This window comes from Trichomonas vaginalis, chromosome IV (assembly GCF_026262505.1).
Source record: "Trichomonas vaginalis G3 chromosome IV, whole genome shotgun sequence".
In the NCBI taxonomy this organism is placed as follows: Eukaryota; Parabasalia; order Trichomonadida; family Trichomonadidae; genus Trichomonas; species Trichomonas vaginalis.
Genome location: NC_067206.1, coordinates 12782057 through 12797960, shown reverse-complemented (window position 1 = coordinate 12797960; position 15904 = coordinate 12782057). Strand labels below are relative to the sequence as shown.

Sequence of the window (15904 nt, the reverse complement as noted above, 5' to 3'; positions counted from 1 at the left end):
TTTGATACTATGATTCAAAGAGGTGGGCACCCTTAAAACATTGATTTTATTTTTATATAAATGAATAACACAGATTTAAAAATTTTAATTGATGATTTAGTATTTAATCAAAATTTTCTTAATTATTATGATTTAAAAGCATATCTCCAAAAATATAATAATAATATAACGGGTGATGATATGGAATATTATTATCCATATTATAAAAATGAAATTTTGAAATATCATAATAAAATAATTTCTGAAATTAAAGACAAAATTAAAAATAATGAATATATAAAGGGAAAAACTAAATCACAGCTTAAACAGTTGAAAGATTTCAAAAATAAAGTATTAACAGAAGAAGATATTGATGAATTATATAAATTATATAATCCCGAGCCGCAAAAGCCAAAGGAACAAAACACCCAGGTCCTTCAGACCATAAATGATGCACAAGCTTTAATTTATGATTCATTAGTTAAACCATATTCAGCCCGACTTTTAAATGAAGATCAACTTTTGGAATTCATCCTTCAACATAAACTCGAAGCGGGAAAGTATATCAAACCTTTATATACAGCATATTTAAAACAAATGAATAAAATACATCCAGAATTAATGAAGGGAGGATTGAATTCCAAAATCAAAGCAGATAAAATTAAACCACTTACAACACCAAAACCTCCAACAGTAGTACCTCCTCCTTCAGTTAATCCTTCATCATTCACTTTATTATATCCATTTCAAACATTTAAGAAGCAAAAAGATTTTAAAAAGGATTTCAAGATATTAAATAAACCAATTGACCCGAAAATTCAACCATTAAAGGAAAAATTTAGTCGCCCTTCATTTGCTCCATATCCATATTCATACGAAATCGATCATCTGGAATATTCAAAAGGAAACGTTACTTATTTATTTGCCATTAACATTAACACTAGATATTTATATTGCATTCCGGTGAAAGGGAAAACAGAACAGGAAACAAGAAAAGCTATTCAATACTTACTAGATCATGAAAGAGTAGATAATATCAGGGGTGATGGTGATAAAGGATTTCAGGCAGCTATGGCTCATTATTTCCCACAAATTAATTTTTACTTTTCATCCTCTCCATATACGTTTCATAATAAAATAGTTGATGCGGTAATGAGAACTCTTAGAGATGCGTTAGGGGTTAACGGTCAGATATACTGGGATGGAAATCATGACTCCATCATACAGCAGTTAGTATATTATTACAATAATACATGGCATAGAATATAAACATGAAACCGGTGGAAATGAAAAATGATATTTCAAAAGAATGGGAATATATTAGAAAGCAAATGGAAAAGTTAAATGATGTTAAACGTGAACAAATTAATTCGGGGCTCATGAATTTTAAACAAGGAAATAAAGTTTTAATTCATCTCGATTATGGAAAAACTGATAAATCAATGACAAAAAGAAGACGAAGATTTGACACAATAGCTGAATTTGTTAGATATATTAACGGCAATGCATTAGTTGAAGTTGACAAGAAATTAATAGAAATTCCGATTTATTTTATTACTCCATTATATTTAAATAATATTTAATTTTTTTTATTTCGTAAGAAATGAGTGACAACAAAGCAGTCAAGAGTCCAGACAATGAATATAAAAAGAAACTAAACAGAATTAAATCAAAAATATGCTATTACAAAAAGAAGTCGCAATGCGGTGGGGTTGAAAACGATGAAAGAAATAATCGAAAAATTAGAAACTTACCGTCAATCATTAAACTGAGTGAAGCAAAAATAAAAGAATTTAATAGAATAAATAAATTGGTTGGAAGAGATGAATTTAATAAAGATGAATTTTTAAAACTCAATCCAAATTTAATTTTTATTCCTCTTCGAACAACATCTCTCTTTCCATCATTACTGCATAACCACATTTTCTCAATTTTAGTGGTTTGTTATTTTTAACATGTTCTTGCATCATTTTTATAATTTCCTCCCTTGTTATGATTCGTGGTAAATTTTGAGCTTGTGGGGTATTCATTTATGATAAAAATAAAAATTTAAATTATCCGTTCTAAAGTTTGTGACAACATGACATTTTGACAACATCATGGTTATTCAATAATTAATTATTTTTGAAGAACTGAGGGGTCACCAGTCACCAGGTCACCAGGTCATTTAACTTCTCTGAAAAAATGTGACAACATGACATTTTGACAACATCATGGGTTATTCAATAATTAATTATTTTTGAAGAACTGAAGGGTCACCAGGTCACCAGGTCACCAGGTCATTTAACTTCTCTGAAAAAATGTGACATAAACATGACATTTTGACAACATCATGGGTTATTCAATAATTAATTATTTTTGAAGAACTGAAGGGGTCACCAGGTCACCAGGTCACCAGGTCATTTAACTTCTCTGAAAAAATGTGACAACATGACATTTTGACAACATCATGGGTTATTCAATAATTAATTATTTTTGAAGAACTGAAGGGGTCACCAGGTCACCAGGTCATTTAACTTCTCTGAAAAAATGTGACAACATGACATTTTGACAACATCATGGGTTATTCAATAATTAATTATTTTTGAAGAACTGAAGGGGTCACCAGGTCACCAGGTCACCAGGTCATTTAACTTCTCTGAAAAAATGTGACAACATGACATTTTGACAACATCATGGGTTATTCAATAATTAATTATTTTTGAAGAACTGAAGGGGTCACCAGGTCACCAGGTCACCAGGTCATTTAACTTCTCTGAAAAAATGTGACAACATGACATTTTGACAACATCATGGGTTATTCAATAATTAATTATTTTTGAAGAACTGAAGGGGTCACCAGGTCACCAGGTCATTTAACTTCTCTGAAAAAATGTGACAACATGACATTTTGACAACATCACAGGATTAATGCAAAAATAAATTCAAATCATACTTTATAAAGCTTCATTCACAGGTATTTCATCGTCAGTAAATGATTCCTCATTATCGTTTGGTTCAATTTGTTTATATAATCCTTTCATTTCTTCTTTCAAAACATAATACCATGTTTGTTTACCATCTATTTTTCTTTGTTTCCTTTCACATTTATCCTTAATGCTCATTTGAAAGTTTTTGTCTTTCATGTCTGATGGTTTGCAGAATAGAGCATTTTTACACGTCATACCTGCACATAATTCATCATAATGTGTATTTATCCATTCATCTAAAGGATTTGTTGATAATTCTATTAAAATCTTGTTTGGCTTCAGTCATCGGTATGATTCGTACATTAAATGATGAAAGGTCATATTGCATAAAATACGTCAGTAAATTATCATAAAATTCCTTAGTGCATGAATCCATTAAATTCTTGAAGTAATCAAATTGACCCTTGAATTTACCATTAACCCTTAAAACTACGTATCTTCTGTCTCCAACTTCAATTTTGACAGGGTAGACGTTGTTAGTTACGAAAATGAAGTTTGCAACGTTCTGTGCTGTTCTTCTGGGTTGATTCTTTTCATTAATTCTAATCTCATTATCCGTAATAATTGATTTCAAAGCGTTGAAGTTTGCGAGTCTGTCTTCACCTACATTCTTGAGTTCATTAAGTACAAGAAACATTTTATTCTCAACTACTGAATTGAAATTACCCGTTAGCTCACTTATTTCGGTAATGTTTTTACATGAATAACCAGCGAGAAGTTCAGAAATAATATCTGTAAATCTGTTTTTACCTGTTCCCTGAAGTCCTTTCAAAATAATTGCTGTTCATTCTTGATTCCAGGATGTTGAATCATTGATGCAATCCAGCCGAGAAGGTATTTATACACTTCATCGTTATTATCACAAATGGCTTCTTTAATGAAATTCATAAACATCTCAATTTTTGAGTAATCAGGCTTTTCAAGAATGTTGTATTTATAACCCTGAAACGTTGAGAAAACATCTGGAGAATCAGATTTAAAGCAAACACCCTTAACGGTTAATGAAGACAATTGATTTAGTAGTACATCCCATGCTGTTATGGTTTTTACCTTCTTCTTTAAATAATTTAATCATTTTGAGTGACTCTTTCATGTTTGACTGAAGAACAAATGATATTTGATTCATTTTGTCGTGTATGTTGTAATCTTTCTGAATGAAGTATTTGTTTCCACAATCTACAAAACGAATTACACGTGATAAATCCTCAATTACTTCAGAACTGTTTTTATACTGATGATTTTCAGCCTTGCGTCTAATATCTGTTATCAAAAACGAGTCATCAAGTTTGATATCAAATGTTATTTTGGCTTACGTAATAAAGGTAAAACATATTCATCATAATATTCCTTTTGATAAAGTTTTAGAAATCTTCACCAAAACAAATGGAGAAGTCATTAAATGTGCATATCTACTACGTGCTTTTTTCAAAATTACTTTTTGCATTTTCAGTTAAATTGCAGAAGTTATAAACGTTATCGTATGCTTCATTAATCAAATGATTAGGTAACGAATTAATAGCTTGAAACAGTGTGAATAATGTTATTTCTTTTTCTAAATTCATGTTTCCACCATCATTATGTACTTCAAAATCACAGATGCCATCAACTATGCTCTGAGCTAGTTTATCGTCAATGTTTACATCTTTGTTTTCATTCATTATACTCTTTATTTCTTCGCTCTTCTGTTCAACTCTTACCTTAATATTCAAATCATTTAATATATCATTCACTGTTCTAGTTAATGTTGAATCATAACTTCCACGAATGAATGAGTATGTATTGATTGGTTCTGTTGCATTCTTTCGAACTCTTGAATCAGCCATAACCACTAAAGAACGTTTTGAATCATCCATAGAAGTCATTATGTCAATATCATAATCATTGCAGGAATAACATTTAATCATTCTGTTCGAAACTGCATAGAAGAAATTAGTGTTGCAATAAATGTGAAGACCTCCTGAAGCGGTTTTAACGATAACATCTTTATCCGAAAGTTTTGATAAAATGTCTTTTCTAACTGTTTCTTTAAGTTCATCATTGTACGATTTATTGATATCAACATCTATAATCGTTAAATTTGAAATTTTATTTACTAATAAAGCCATACCAGTTTTCCTTCCCCTTCCTCCATCATGTTTGAGGTAGTTATGTAAATCAATCATGTTTTCACCAATTCTTTCGTTGAGGGTTTTAGTTTCTGCCACAACTAATTCCGCAACTAATGAATCAATAACTTTTTCATCAGAAACGATAAAGTTGCTGTTGTGTTTGTTGCTGTCATTTATATAGGAATAAAAAAATAAAAATAATTTTAAAACTAACTTTATTTTTGGACTGCATCAAATTTTCTGTGATGTTGTCAAAATGTCATGTTGTCACATTTTTTCAGAGAAGTGAAATGACCTGGTGACCTGGTGACCTGGTGACCCCTTCAGTTCTTCAAAAATAAGTCATAACTGCCTTCCTCCTGTGATGTTGTCAAAATGTCATGTTGTCACATTTTTTCAGAGAAGTGAAATGACCTGGTGACCTGGTGACCCCTTCAGTTCTTCAAAAATAAGTCATAACTGCCTTCCTCCTGTGATGTTGTCAAAATGTCATGTTGTCACATTTTTTCAGAGAAGTGAAATGACCTGGTGACCTGGTGACCCCTTCAGTTCTTCAAAAATAAGTCATAACTGCCTTCCTCCTGTGATGTTGTCAAAATGTCATGTTGTCACATTTTTTCAGAGAAGTGAAATGACCTGGTGACCTGGTGACCTGGTGACCCCTTCAGTTCTTCAAAAATAAGTCATAACTGCCTTCCTCCTGTGATGTTGTCAAAATGTCATGTTGTCACATTTTTTCAGAGAAGTGAAATGACCTGGTGACCTGGTGACCTGGTGACATTAACGTAAACATATATTTTTGGTCGTTTATGATAAAAATAAATGGTTCATTTACTCACAATATTTTTGTACAAAACGTCCCCAAACTTTTAACTTCTTTTCTGCAGTTTCTAATGCTATCTTAGCGAGTTCATATTCTCTAAATTCTCTCTTTAAATCTTCTTGTTCCCATTGGTCTAGTTCGTATGAAGAATCTCTATAAACATAACATATCTCACGTTCATGTTCTAATTGTTTTTCATGCATTTTTCTAACTTCTTGTTCGAACAAAGGTTTAGCATTTTCAACTGTATCTTCGAGTTCTTCTTCATCTAATTTCTCATGAACTTTCTTGTCTATGGAGTCCATAATATCTTTGACATAAAATGCATACTTTACAGAGCACCATTCAGCAACAAAATGAACGAGGTCAGGATGTATGTAAATACCTTTGAATTCATTCATAACACCCTTAGTAAGCTCATAAAAAGCTTGTTTTGAGGTTGAGCCACTTTTGGCTCGACCGTATTCTTTCAACCAAAACTCAAGAATTTCCTGCATTTTAGCACTATTGAGAAATCTGTTTAAATGGTTTAACCTTCCCGCTTCTCTTGCCATCTTTGTTGCATTAATGTAACCATCCTTGTCTCTACGTAAGACTTCAATACCATTATAAGTGCCTTTTGTGAATGTTTCGCCATTAGATTTGTTTGTGAATGTTTTTGCTTCGACTGACATTTCTGTTCTTACATACAAATAAAAAAATAAAAATAATTTTAAAACTAACTTTATTTTTGAACTGCATCATATTTCCAGGACTGTTGTCAAAATGTCATGTTGTCACATTTTTTCAGAGAAGTTAAATGACCTGGTGACACATGGTGACATAGTGACACCTTCAGTTCTTCAAAAATAATTAATTATTGAATGACCTGAAAACATTAACATAAACATTAACGATAAAATTTATTTCTGCAGTTCATCCATTACTTCATTACCTAATTAATTACAGACATAAAATATATTTAGTTCATTCAATGAACGCGGTACCATGCGAATATAGTCATAAATGGTGGCATATAATCTTTACCCAAGCCTGTTGGATTTGTTGTGAAAGTGTGTGAATGATTTCCTCCTGGTTCAGTTGGTCGAAAAGTCTTTTTTGCCGAATGGTTATAATCTGGAGATAAAACGTCATTGCCAGCATAATATTCTGAGTTGTATAATGGGTGGTCTCTTAATGAGTGGCTATGGTCGCCAGAAAAGTTTGTAGTTCCTGTATGAGTGTGCGATGGAAGGTTTGCTTCAGTAATTTTCTTCGAACCTCCTGTTTGCTTTGAAGAGTTAGCACAATAAAGGAATTTATCTACAATCTGTTCCCACGTACCGAAACCCAGAACTGTTGCTGGATTTGTTGAGTTCATTGACGTATAAATAGAACCAATGGGGTAAATCATCTCAAGAATTGTATTTAATCCATTATGAATATTGAATTTATTATATAATATTGAATATTGGTGAGTATTTAAAACTGGTCTTGTTATCAATATTAACGTATTATTTTTGAAAATTGCTTTTCTAACATCTTGAAATTTTGTGATTTCAGACCAGTTTCTTCCATCACTACTGATATTTACTAAATCACCGCATCCTAAAGCAATGAAATACCCATCAATATAAAATAAATTTGTAAATCTATAATTTCGAGTAAATTTTGGAGTGAATGAATAAACCAATTCCCAATTTGATAAATCCTGTGATAAATAAATATGTCTGTTATAACTTACAGGATATGAATAGACCATTCTACTTGAAACGAGAACATAAACATTTGATCCATAACATAAAGCTTCAATGTCTCCATCAGCTTGAAAAATTCGTTCAAATTGACCTTGTGATATTGAAGATGATCTATAAATTTTATCATTTTGTAGGATAAAATACATGTTGTTAATGTAATACCACTTACTCGTATAATCAATTTTCAAATCTGATGACATCATACTAAACATATAATAATTTATCCCATCCTCACTAATGAAAATTTGATTGACTTCATAAATTAGTACCCATTTATTATTAACACATCTAATAGGATTATTTGGATATTTAAATTTAGCATCTTGATTTAAATTACATTTGAACCATTGGATACAATCGAATGAATAACAAGGGTAAAAATCATCTCCAACCGTTATCATTCCCATAAATTTACCGTTATTATATTCAACATATAAAATTATTGGATTAATGATTGGCTCTCGTGTATCAGGATTCAAAACAGATGGAGTAAATGATTCATAGTTTTTAAAATCATTTGTTTTAAAATAATAAAGCACTCCAGCTGTATAAAATAAATACATGGTCACTCCATCGAAACATATCCATTCAAAAGAATCTATATCAAAGGTTTTATCTGATGATTTCATAAAATTTAAAAATGGTGGAGTAAAATAGACCTCTGATTGTTTTATTTCTTCATTAACAAATGATATATCTGCCTTCTTCTCTAACTTACTAGCCACATATTCCTTATCCGCTTTCTTATTTAACTCATCGTTAACATATTCCTTATCTGCTTTAAGGTCTAAACATCCTGAAACCCATCCTGTATCAGCTTTAGTTTTTAAAATCTTTGATGTCCGTTCATGATACCATTCAACCATTTCTTTAATTTCATTATCTTTTTCATCCACATATTCCTTATCTGCCTTCTTCTCTAACTTACTAGCCACATATTCCTTATCCGCTTTCTTATTTAACTCATCGTTAACATATTCCTTATCTGCTTTAAGGTCTAAACATCCTGAAACCCATCCTGTATCAGCTTTAGTTTTTAAAATCTTTGATGTCCGTTCATGATACCATTCAACCATTTCTTTAATTTCATTATCTTTTTCATCCACATATTCCTTATCTGCCTTCTTCTCTAACTTACTAGCCACATATTCCTTATCCGCTTTCTTATTTAACTCATCGTTAACATAAACCAAATTTGCCTTCTTCATTAATTCACTATCCACGTATTCCTTATCTGCCTTCTTCTCTAACTTACTAGCCACATATTCCTTATCCGCTTTCTTATTTAACTCATCGTTAACATATTCCTTATCTGCTTTAAGGTCTAAACATCCTGAAACCCATCCTGTATCAGCTTTAGTTTTTAAAATCTTTGATGTCCGTTCATGATACCATTCAACCATTTCTTTAATTTCATTATCTTTTTCATCCACATATTCCTTATCTGCCTTCTTCTCTAACTTACTAGCCACATATTCCTTATCCGCTTTCTTATTTAACTCATCGTTAACATAAACCAAATTTGCCTTCTTCATTAATTCACTATCCACGTATTCCTTATCTGCCTTCTTCATTATGTCATTTAGGAAACCTTCTATGAATTCCTCATTTAAATTAAATCTTCCAATCTTCAAAACTTTAGGAAATGCATTTAATGCGTAATATCTCTGTTCTTCTGGTGGAATTGATGTTATATCATCCGTTATTCCTTTAATTTTTGAATTCATAAATAAAATTTCTTTTATATTTGATATCACTGCACCACCCTTGCAAACGAATTCGAAATGGTCATTTTTCAATACTATCTCCAAATCTCCATATTTCAACCTTTGCGTTTGTTCTGCCGTCTTTGAATTATATGCATATATGGCGTATGTAATGGTCTGTGCCTTAAGTTGCTGTGGTTGCTGTTGTTTAATCATTTATTATGATTTAAAAATAAATATTTAATCTGTTATCTCATCAGCTATTTTTTCTATTTGAAATTGCCATAATATTTCATTCATGAATTCTAAATCACAATCAAATAGGTCAGTTACTCTAAATTTAATATTTGATAAATCTTTTGAATGAAGAATAAATGAATTCCCGGATAATTGAAACGGATATGATAAAGAAAATGTGTTTAAGTTGATGGATAAAATGTTTTGTATTGATGGGTAAGAGTTAGGGTCTAATGTTTGATGTGAAAATCTCATTGGGGTATTAACTTTATCACATTTGATTAAAATGAAATTGGAACCAGTGTCAGAATACAAAACATCCCCAACATCTTTTTCAAAATTTAATATCCCCAACAATGAACGAAGATGAGGAGTACAAAATTTAATTTTCAGCGGAAATTTAATAAGGTTATTTATTTCATCAAGTTCAAAAAGTTTATCAGGTTTTGATTTAAAATTTTCTTCATACCATACGATAAATGATTCATTTAAATAACTTAAAATCGTGTTAATATCCCATTTCGCTATCACATTATTTATATACATATCATACGTTTTTTCATGGTCATCTTTAATAAATGATATATAATCTGAAGGGTCTAAAAGAATGGGATTAAATTTACCACTCACAGAAACGAGAGTAACATTATAAATTCCGCTAACTGTTAAATTTAATTCACAGCTATTATTCGAAATAATATTGATAATTGACATTTTTATTACGATTAAAAATATGGTAAAGCGTTATTTTCCAGTGATAAATAAAACTAGAATAAGATTACCTCAAGAATTCATAAATTCAACGAATAAGAAATTCATTCATGTTATAAATTTTAGTGTTTTCAGAAAATATGAGTCAATGTCATATTCATCATCAGGTTATATTTCACTTCATTCAAATTTAGTTCAATCAAACTCATATAATGACCATTTCATAAGATTTTCAGATGGTATTAAAAATGTAATTGATAGATTAAAATATGAACAGATTGACAATATCGAATTTTTGGAATTTTGGTTTAAATATCCCGATGGAAAAAAGATTGAAGTTAAAGATAAAGCTGATACTATAACAAAAACAATTACAATGACCGATCCAGATAGTGGGGAACAAAAAGAAATAAAACAAACGATAGAAACTGGTGAAAGGTCAATTATTATTGATTATGATTCAAAGGATTATTATTCGATAATGTTAATGCTTGAATATTAAATGGCCTTAACAAAGAATTTTTCAAGTGATATTTTATATTCATCAACTATTTTATTGTATATGTTATTATAAGTTAAATGTAGTTCAGTTGTTGCTCCGTTCTTTGATATCTTAATTGTGCTAATATCCTTTATAGGATTTATTTTTGCAACTGTTCCACAGCATGAAACCTCATCATCTATGAAAAATTGAATCTTAACGTCTGAATCTTGAACATCACAAAGAATGGCGATAATGTGAATTAATGATTCATAAGGTAAAATAATTAAACCAGATTGGTCAATTAAATTTATTATTGAATCATAATTATTAATTATTATATCACGGTAAATTTTCATTAATTCAGAATTAATGTCTACTTTATATGGCGCATTGCGACTGGAATCGTAGATTCCTGGGTTCTCGATGTTTGATGAAAGAGGCGGGGGGTATGTTGGATAAGTGGGAATTTCAACGGGTTCTTTACCGGGTTCAGATAAAATGATTGGGTCTCCATCTTCTTTATTTTGCTCCTCCTCCTTTTTCGGTAAGTCACGAGTTAATAAATTTGGTTGAGTTGCTGACCTTGTTAATTCAGGACTAACATTAACTTTAACATTTTGAATAATTCGTGATTTATCATCATTTACGTTATAACCAACCGTAATCTCTGCTTTTGCGTTAGTGTTCTTTTGACTAGTGAAACGCCTTCTCATTTATAATCGAATAAAAAAAAGAAAAATATATTTAAAGTTTTATTTAGTTGTTACGGTAATATCCCAAGGTTCATCATTTGTTTGCTTATACTTTCTTTGTAACTGCACCAATTATGTTATTGATATTGCTTTGAGTTTCTTCCAGTCTTATTTTATCATTTACAATATCTTTAATCATTTCATTACATGCATTCTTAAAACCATCTGATTTTTCTAATTTACGTCTATCACTTTCTTTAATTAAATCAAAGTTATAACCTTGTTGAGAATAAAGTGGTTTCTTTATCAATTCCTTGAACGCTTCTGAAAGTGAAGATGAAGAAATTCTTGCCACTTGAATTGGTTTAAATTCTGCTTTCATTGCTTCTTTCTGTTCATTGAACACTGGATCGAATAAAGCAACTTTAAAGAATTTCTTAGCTGAAATTTCAGGTCTCAAATTTGCATATTGACCATCAAACTGATTAACATATCGTGGTAATCCATCCGGTCCCTCTTCAACAGCATTTAATTTTTCATTGAAATAAGAATATGGAATAAGATGGTATGAATACATTGGACCATTTTCACCTTCTCCAATGTATTGTTTAACAGCTTTTCCATTTTCATCAAATTGCATAGGATAACATTCATTATATGCTTTACGTTTAGGATAATCCGTCATTGTTAATTTATACCCATTTATGACTTTAATATTTCCTTGACCATCAGTAACGAAAACTTCATTTATACCATCAGGCTTTCCATTTGGTCCTGTAATGTCTGCTTCATGTGCTTCCCAATTTGGTCCATGACGTTTGGCATATGCTTGAGCTTCTGGTAATGTTAAAACGTTTCTCATTTGTTTAACATCCTTTTGAAGACCGGCAACAATGTGGACTAATTCTTTCATTCCGTCTGGAACTTTCATAGTTCTATTATATGGACCCTTTTTGTTTGTCCCTTGTTTTAATGGAACCTGTAGAAGATTTGCTATTTCTGTCATGTTTAATTATAAATAAAAAATAAAAATTAATTATAAAAAGTTATTCGAATTTAATGGAACCTTTATTTAAATCAACTATTATTTTTCCATGTTCACCTAATTGTTGATATTGTGTGTAAAGTTCATTAATGCTCATTGGTAAATTCACTTGATAAAGCATAACGTTCAACTGTTGACGACTAAACCCACTGAAAATGAAAAGTGTTGATAGATTTGATTTAATGTTTGTGCTTAATGCTTTGAAATATTGAACAGCCATAAAGAATGAACACTGAATGTGTCGACATTGAGTTAATAACTGATTAAAATATGATTTCTCATTTGTTATTAGTTTTGATTTCACTGCATCATCTAGAAAAATGAGTGAATGCAAAAATTCTCTATCAAAATTTGAAATAGAAAGTGTTTCAAATAATTCATCCCTTTGTTTATCAATAATTTTATCCTCTAATCCTTGCTTCTTGATTGTATTATATAATTCTTTATACATTAAAAAGTTTTTTAAATAATCTTCTGCTTCTTCTTGTGATAAATAAATAATTGGAATTTTGATTAAATGCTTTAAAGATTCAAATGTATCATCTGAAGGTGAACCTGAACGGTTGATATAAATTAACACATGTGAATAGGGGGAAGTGTTAGCAATAATGATAATTTGTTTTAATATCGTTAATGTTTTACCTTTATTTTGTTTACCAATTGCTGCAGTGATTGAATTTAAGTAACATTCAGAATATGGAATTTTCATTAATTTTTCCTTAGATAGAGCATTTCTATTATCACTCAATGCTTCATTAATCATATCATCTACGTATGTATTATATACTCCTGCTAATTCTTCATAAGGGGTGGATGAATTTAAATCCATTTAATCAAAAATAAATTTATAATTTTAAACATTTCTATTCATCAATATTTCATCATATGAACTTCTATACTGTGGTGGTGTACCTGTTGGATGATATTTCAAACCTTCATCCGGTGTCCATGTCCAATATGTAGTCCTAGTAAACCAAACCTGAGGAGGATTTGTCACCTTTGAACAGTAAGTGTCATTTTCACCCTGAATGATTGGATAAGCTTTCACTTGTACTGTAACTTGTGAGTTGAAAGTTTCTAATCCATCAAAGAATATACCCGCTCCATCACGTTGAACTGGAATAGTGCATAAGAATGAAGTTTGGTCTTTCCATGTTCTAGCTAATGGTGTGCCATTATCATCATTCAGTGGTCTAGTTAATGAGTCCTCGTATTCTTCTGTGCATTCATTCACTCCATCTAAATCAGAAGCTTGAAGCATACGTGTAAAGAATATGTCACCCACTGTGGTCATCGCTTGATCGGGGAAGTTTCTGGAATCTATAGTGACCTGAAGACCTCGAAGCATTGGATTTTCTAAAACCGTTCTTTGCATTGCATTCTTCGGAAATGTTAACACAACATCTGTAACATTATGAAGGGCGTATGAGAAATCTGAGCTGATACCTTCAGGAGAGATGCAACCTCCATTTAGTGAACGAACGTCAATATGTTGAGCTGGAATCATGAATGGATCTTCCTTACTAAATAAACGTGGTATTGCTTTAACTGATTCTTCAATTAAACCGTATCCTGGTGTAATGCATTTATCCTCTAAAACTTCCATCTTTGTGCATGAAATAATAACGTCATCAACTGTTGCGTCAGCAGATGTAGCGACTAAGCTTGTAATTAATTTGGCAGGAAGTCCGATTTGTTGGAATTTGCGATCATATTTATAAACATGATTCATAATCTTTTCATAATTTTCATCAGTTATCTTTTCATAAACGTAATTTTGTAAATCAGCAACTCTTAACGGGTCAACCTGACAAAATACTAAAGTATCCCTGAAAACATAATATTTAAGAATGATATCACCAAATGATTTAGGATAATCATCGAACGCCTGAAATGCTAACAAATCATTTACCGGAATAATCATATCAAAAGTGATATCAACTTCTTCATTTGCTTTCTTGAAAACTTCTGAAGGGTCAATATATTTACCACATACTGAGTTATCATATTTTTGAACATTATTATATAACGAATGAACAAACTTTTTAACTTTCCTTTCTGATTTTGGTTTATATGTTGCAAATGCGAAAGATTCACGGGCGCAATCCATCTGAAGATAACCGGCATCACCTCTTTCGGTTTCTACTTCTAATTGTTTAAAGTTTTGATTTGATGATTTGTAACCAACGAATAAACGCATGCATTTAAAAGCGGCATCACATGTGAAAGCTTTATTTGAAACTAGAGTTGCTTTAACTTTGCGTTTAATATATGTGTCACCTAATTGGTTCACATCATGAGCTGGGTTTGTAATTCTTAAATGAGTTTGTTTATCATCAAAATATGGAGTATCAGAGTCATAGCATGAACTTTCAAGTTCTCTATAATATCTTCTACCATCATTCTTCGCGAATATTTCATTTATCTTTTCGAATGAATGAAACACATTTCCATTAATCGGTTTAGTGTTTGGCACCAAATAGTTAGTCGTCATTTATTATTAAATAAAAAATCAAAATTAAAAGATGAAAATGAATTTTTAATTTTAATGAAATAATCAACTATGGCTGCAGGTATATTTAAGAAACTGTGGGATAAAGTAAAAAGAGGAGCGCATAACGTTTGGGAAACAATGAAGAAAGGAGCAAATTGGATATTTAAGAATAAAGAAGCAATTAGTGACGTTGCTGAATCAATAACACCAAAAGCCGCCCCAATAAGAGAAATATTAAATAAAGGAGAAAAAGTTTATCAAAGACTACAACCGATACTAAGATAAAAATAATATTTATTTATTTTTCCACTATCTACCTCCTATTTTATTAAGTATTCCTTCAGCTATTCCACCAATTGCGTTACCTGCTTGTGCTCCCATTGCCGGATTACCTGCTTTTGTACCTAATACTCCACCTATGATAGTTCCTGCCGTTTTCGCTACTGGTGCCAAAAAGTTTGCAATGGGTTTAATAATCTTTTGATGAACCCAACCCGCAGCTTTCTTAATTCCTTCCCATAATTTTTTAAAGAATCCTGCAGCCATTTCTGATTTAATATTAATTAAAAAATATATTTCATCACTTATATTCTAATTTTTATTTAATGATAAATGAAACCAATTTTAAAAATAAATGAAACAGAGGAGGAAGAAATAAATGAAAGTGAAAATGTTCAACAAAAAATAAACGTTGTTAAACCAATTACTGAAACAAAAATTTTTTCATCTGTTGAAGAATTTAATGACTATTATGCTAATAATAAAAAATTATTTGAAGAATTGACAACATGTAAATTGAATAAAATGTTTAAAGTTGATGGATTCAAAATTTCAAAAATAAAAGGAGTGGTTAGTTTGAAATCTATTCCTCAATCAAGAATCACCTCATTAATGAAAATAGATGATTTAACAAAAAGAAT

At 30.6% G+C, this 15904-nt stretch overlaps 9 protein-coding genes and 1 pseudogene across 10 annotated transcripts, besides 1 other annotated feature; 2 read left to right on the top strand and 8 right to left on the bottom strand.

Annotated features, from left to right (window-relative positions):
- Positions 1-14828: part of a mobile genetic element that runs on past the window's edge.
- Positions 61-1119, top strand: TVAGG3_0080240 (uncharacterized protein; the record flags this gene model as incomplete). The annotated part of the gene is made up of 1 exon (XM_051222005.1): positions 61-1119. A coding segment is annotated over one exon (1059 nt), but the record flags the coding sequence as incomplete, so codon positions are not given.
- TVAGG3_0080230 (uncharacterized protein) lies at positions 1311-1562 on the top strand (the record flags this gene model as incomplete). Its single annotated transcript, XM_051222004.1, has 1 exon — positions 1311-1562. One exon carries the CDS (start codon positions 1311-1313, stop codon positions 1560-1562), a length of 252 nt encoding a protein of 83 aa, XP_051106990.1.
- Positions 2916-4041, bottom strand: TVAGG3_0080220 (annotated as a pseudogene). The gene has a single exon. A coding segment is annotated over exon 1 (1126 nt).
- On the bottom strand, positions 5888-6280 carry TVAGG3_0080210 (uncharacterized protein; the record flags this gene model as incomplete). The annotated part of the gene is made up of 1 exon (XM_051222003.1): positions 5888-6280. One exon carries the CDS (start codon positions 6278-6280, stop codon positions 5888-5890), a length of 393 nt encoding a protein of 130 aa, XP_051106989.1.
- Positions 6850-7239, bottom strand: TVAGG3_0080200 (keratin-associated protein family; the record flags this gene model as incomplete). Its single annotated transcript, XM_051222002.1, has 1 exon — positions 6850-7239. The coding sequence occupies one exon, from the start codon at positions 7237-7239 to the stop codon at positions 6850-6852; it is 390 nt and encodes a 129-aa protein (XP_051106988.1).
- TVAGG3_0080190 (uncharacterized protein) lies at positions 7592-9537 on the bottom strand (the record flags this gene model as incomplete). The annotated part of the gene is made up of 1 exon (XM_051222001.1): positions 7592-9537. A coding segment is annotated over one exon (1946 nt), but the record flags the coding sequence as incomplete, so codon positions are not given.
- Positions 10768-11466, bottom strand: TVAGG3_0080180 (uncharacterized protein; the record flags this gene model as incomplete). Its single annotated transcript, XM_051222000.1, has 1 exon — positions 10768-11466. One exon carries the CDS (start codon positions 11464-11466, stop codon positions 10768-10770), a length of 699 nt encoding a protein of 232 aa, XP_051106986.1.
- TVAGG3_0080170 (uncharacterized protein) lies at positions 11552-12376 on the bottom strand (the record flags this gene model as incomplete). The annotated part of the gene is made up of 1 exon (XM_051221999.1): positions 11552-12376. One exon carries the CDS (start codon positions 12374-12376, stop codon positions 11552-11554), a length of 825 nt encoding a protein of 274 aa, XP_051106985.1.
- On the bottom strand, positions 12492-13319 carry TVAGG3_0080160 (uncharacterized protein; the record flags this gene model as incomplete). The annotated part of the gene is made up of 1 exon (XM_001305978.2): positions 12492-13319. One exon carries the CDS (start codon positions 13317-13319, stop codon positions 12492-12494), a length of 828 nt encoding a protein of 275 aa, XP_001305979.2.
- Positions 14829-15293: 465 nt separating the features above from the next.
- Positions 15294-15530, bottom strand: TVAGG3_0080140 (N-acetylmuramoyl-l-alanine amidase family; the record flags this gene model as incomplete). The annotated part of the gene is made up of 1 exon (XM_051221998.1): positions 15294-15530. The coding sequence occupies one exon, from the start codon at positions 15528-15530 to the stop codon at positions 15294-15296; it is 237 nt and encodes a 78-aa protein (XP_051106984.1).
- Positions 15531-15904: the final 374 nt, after the last annotated feature.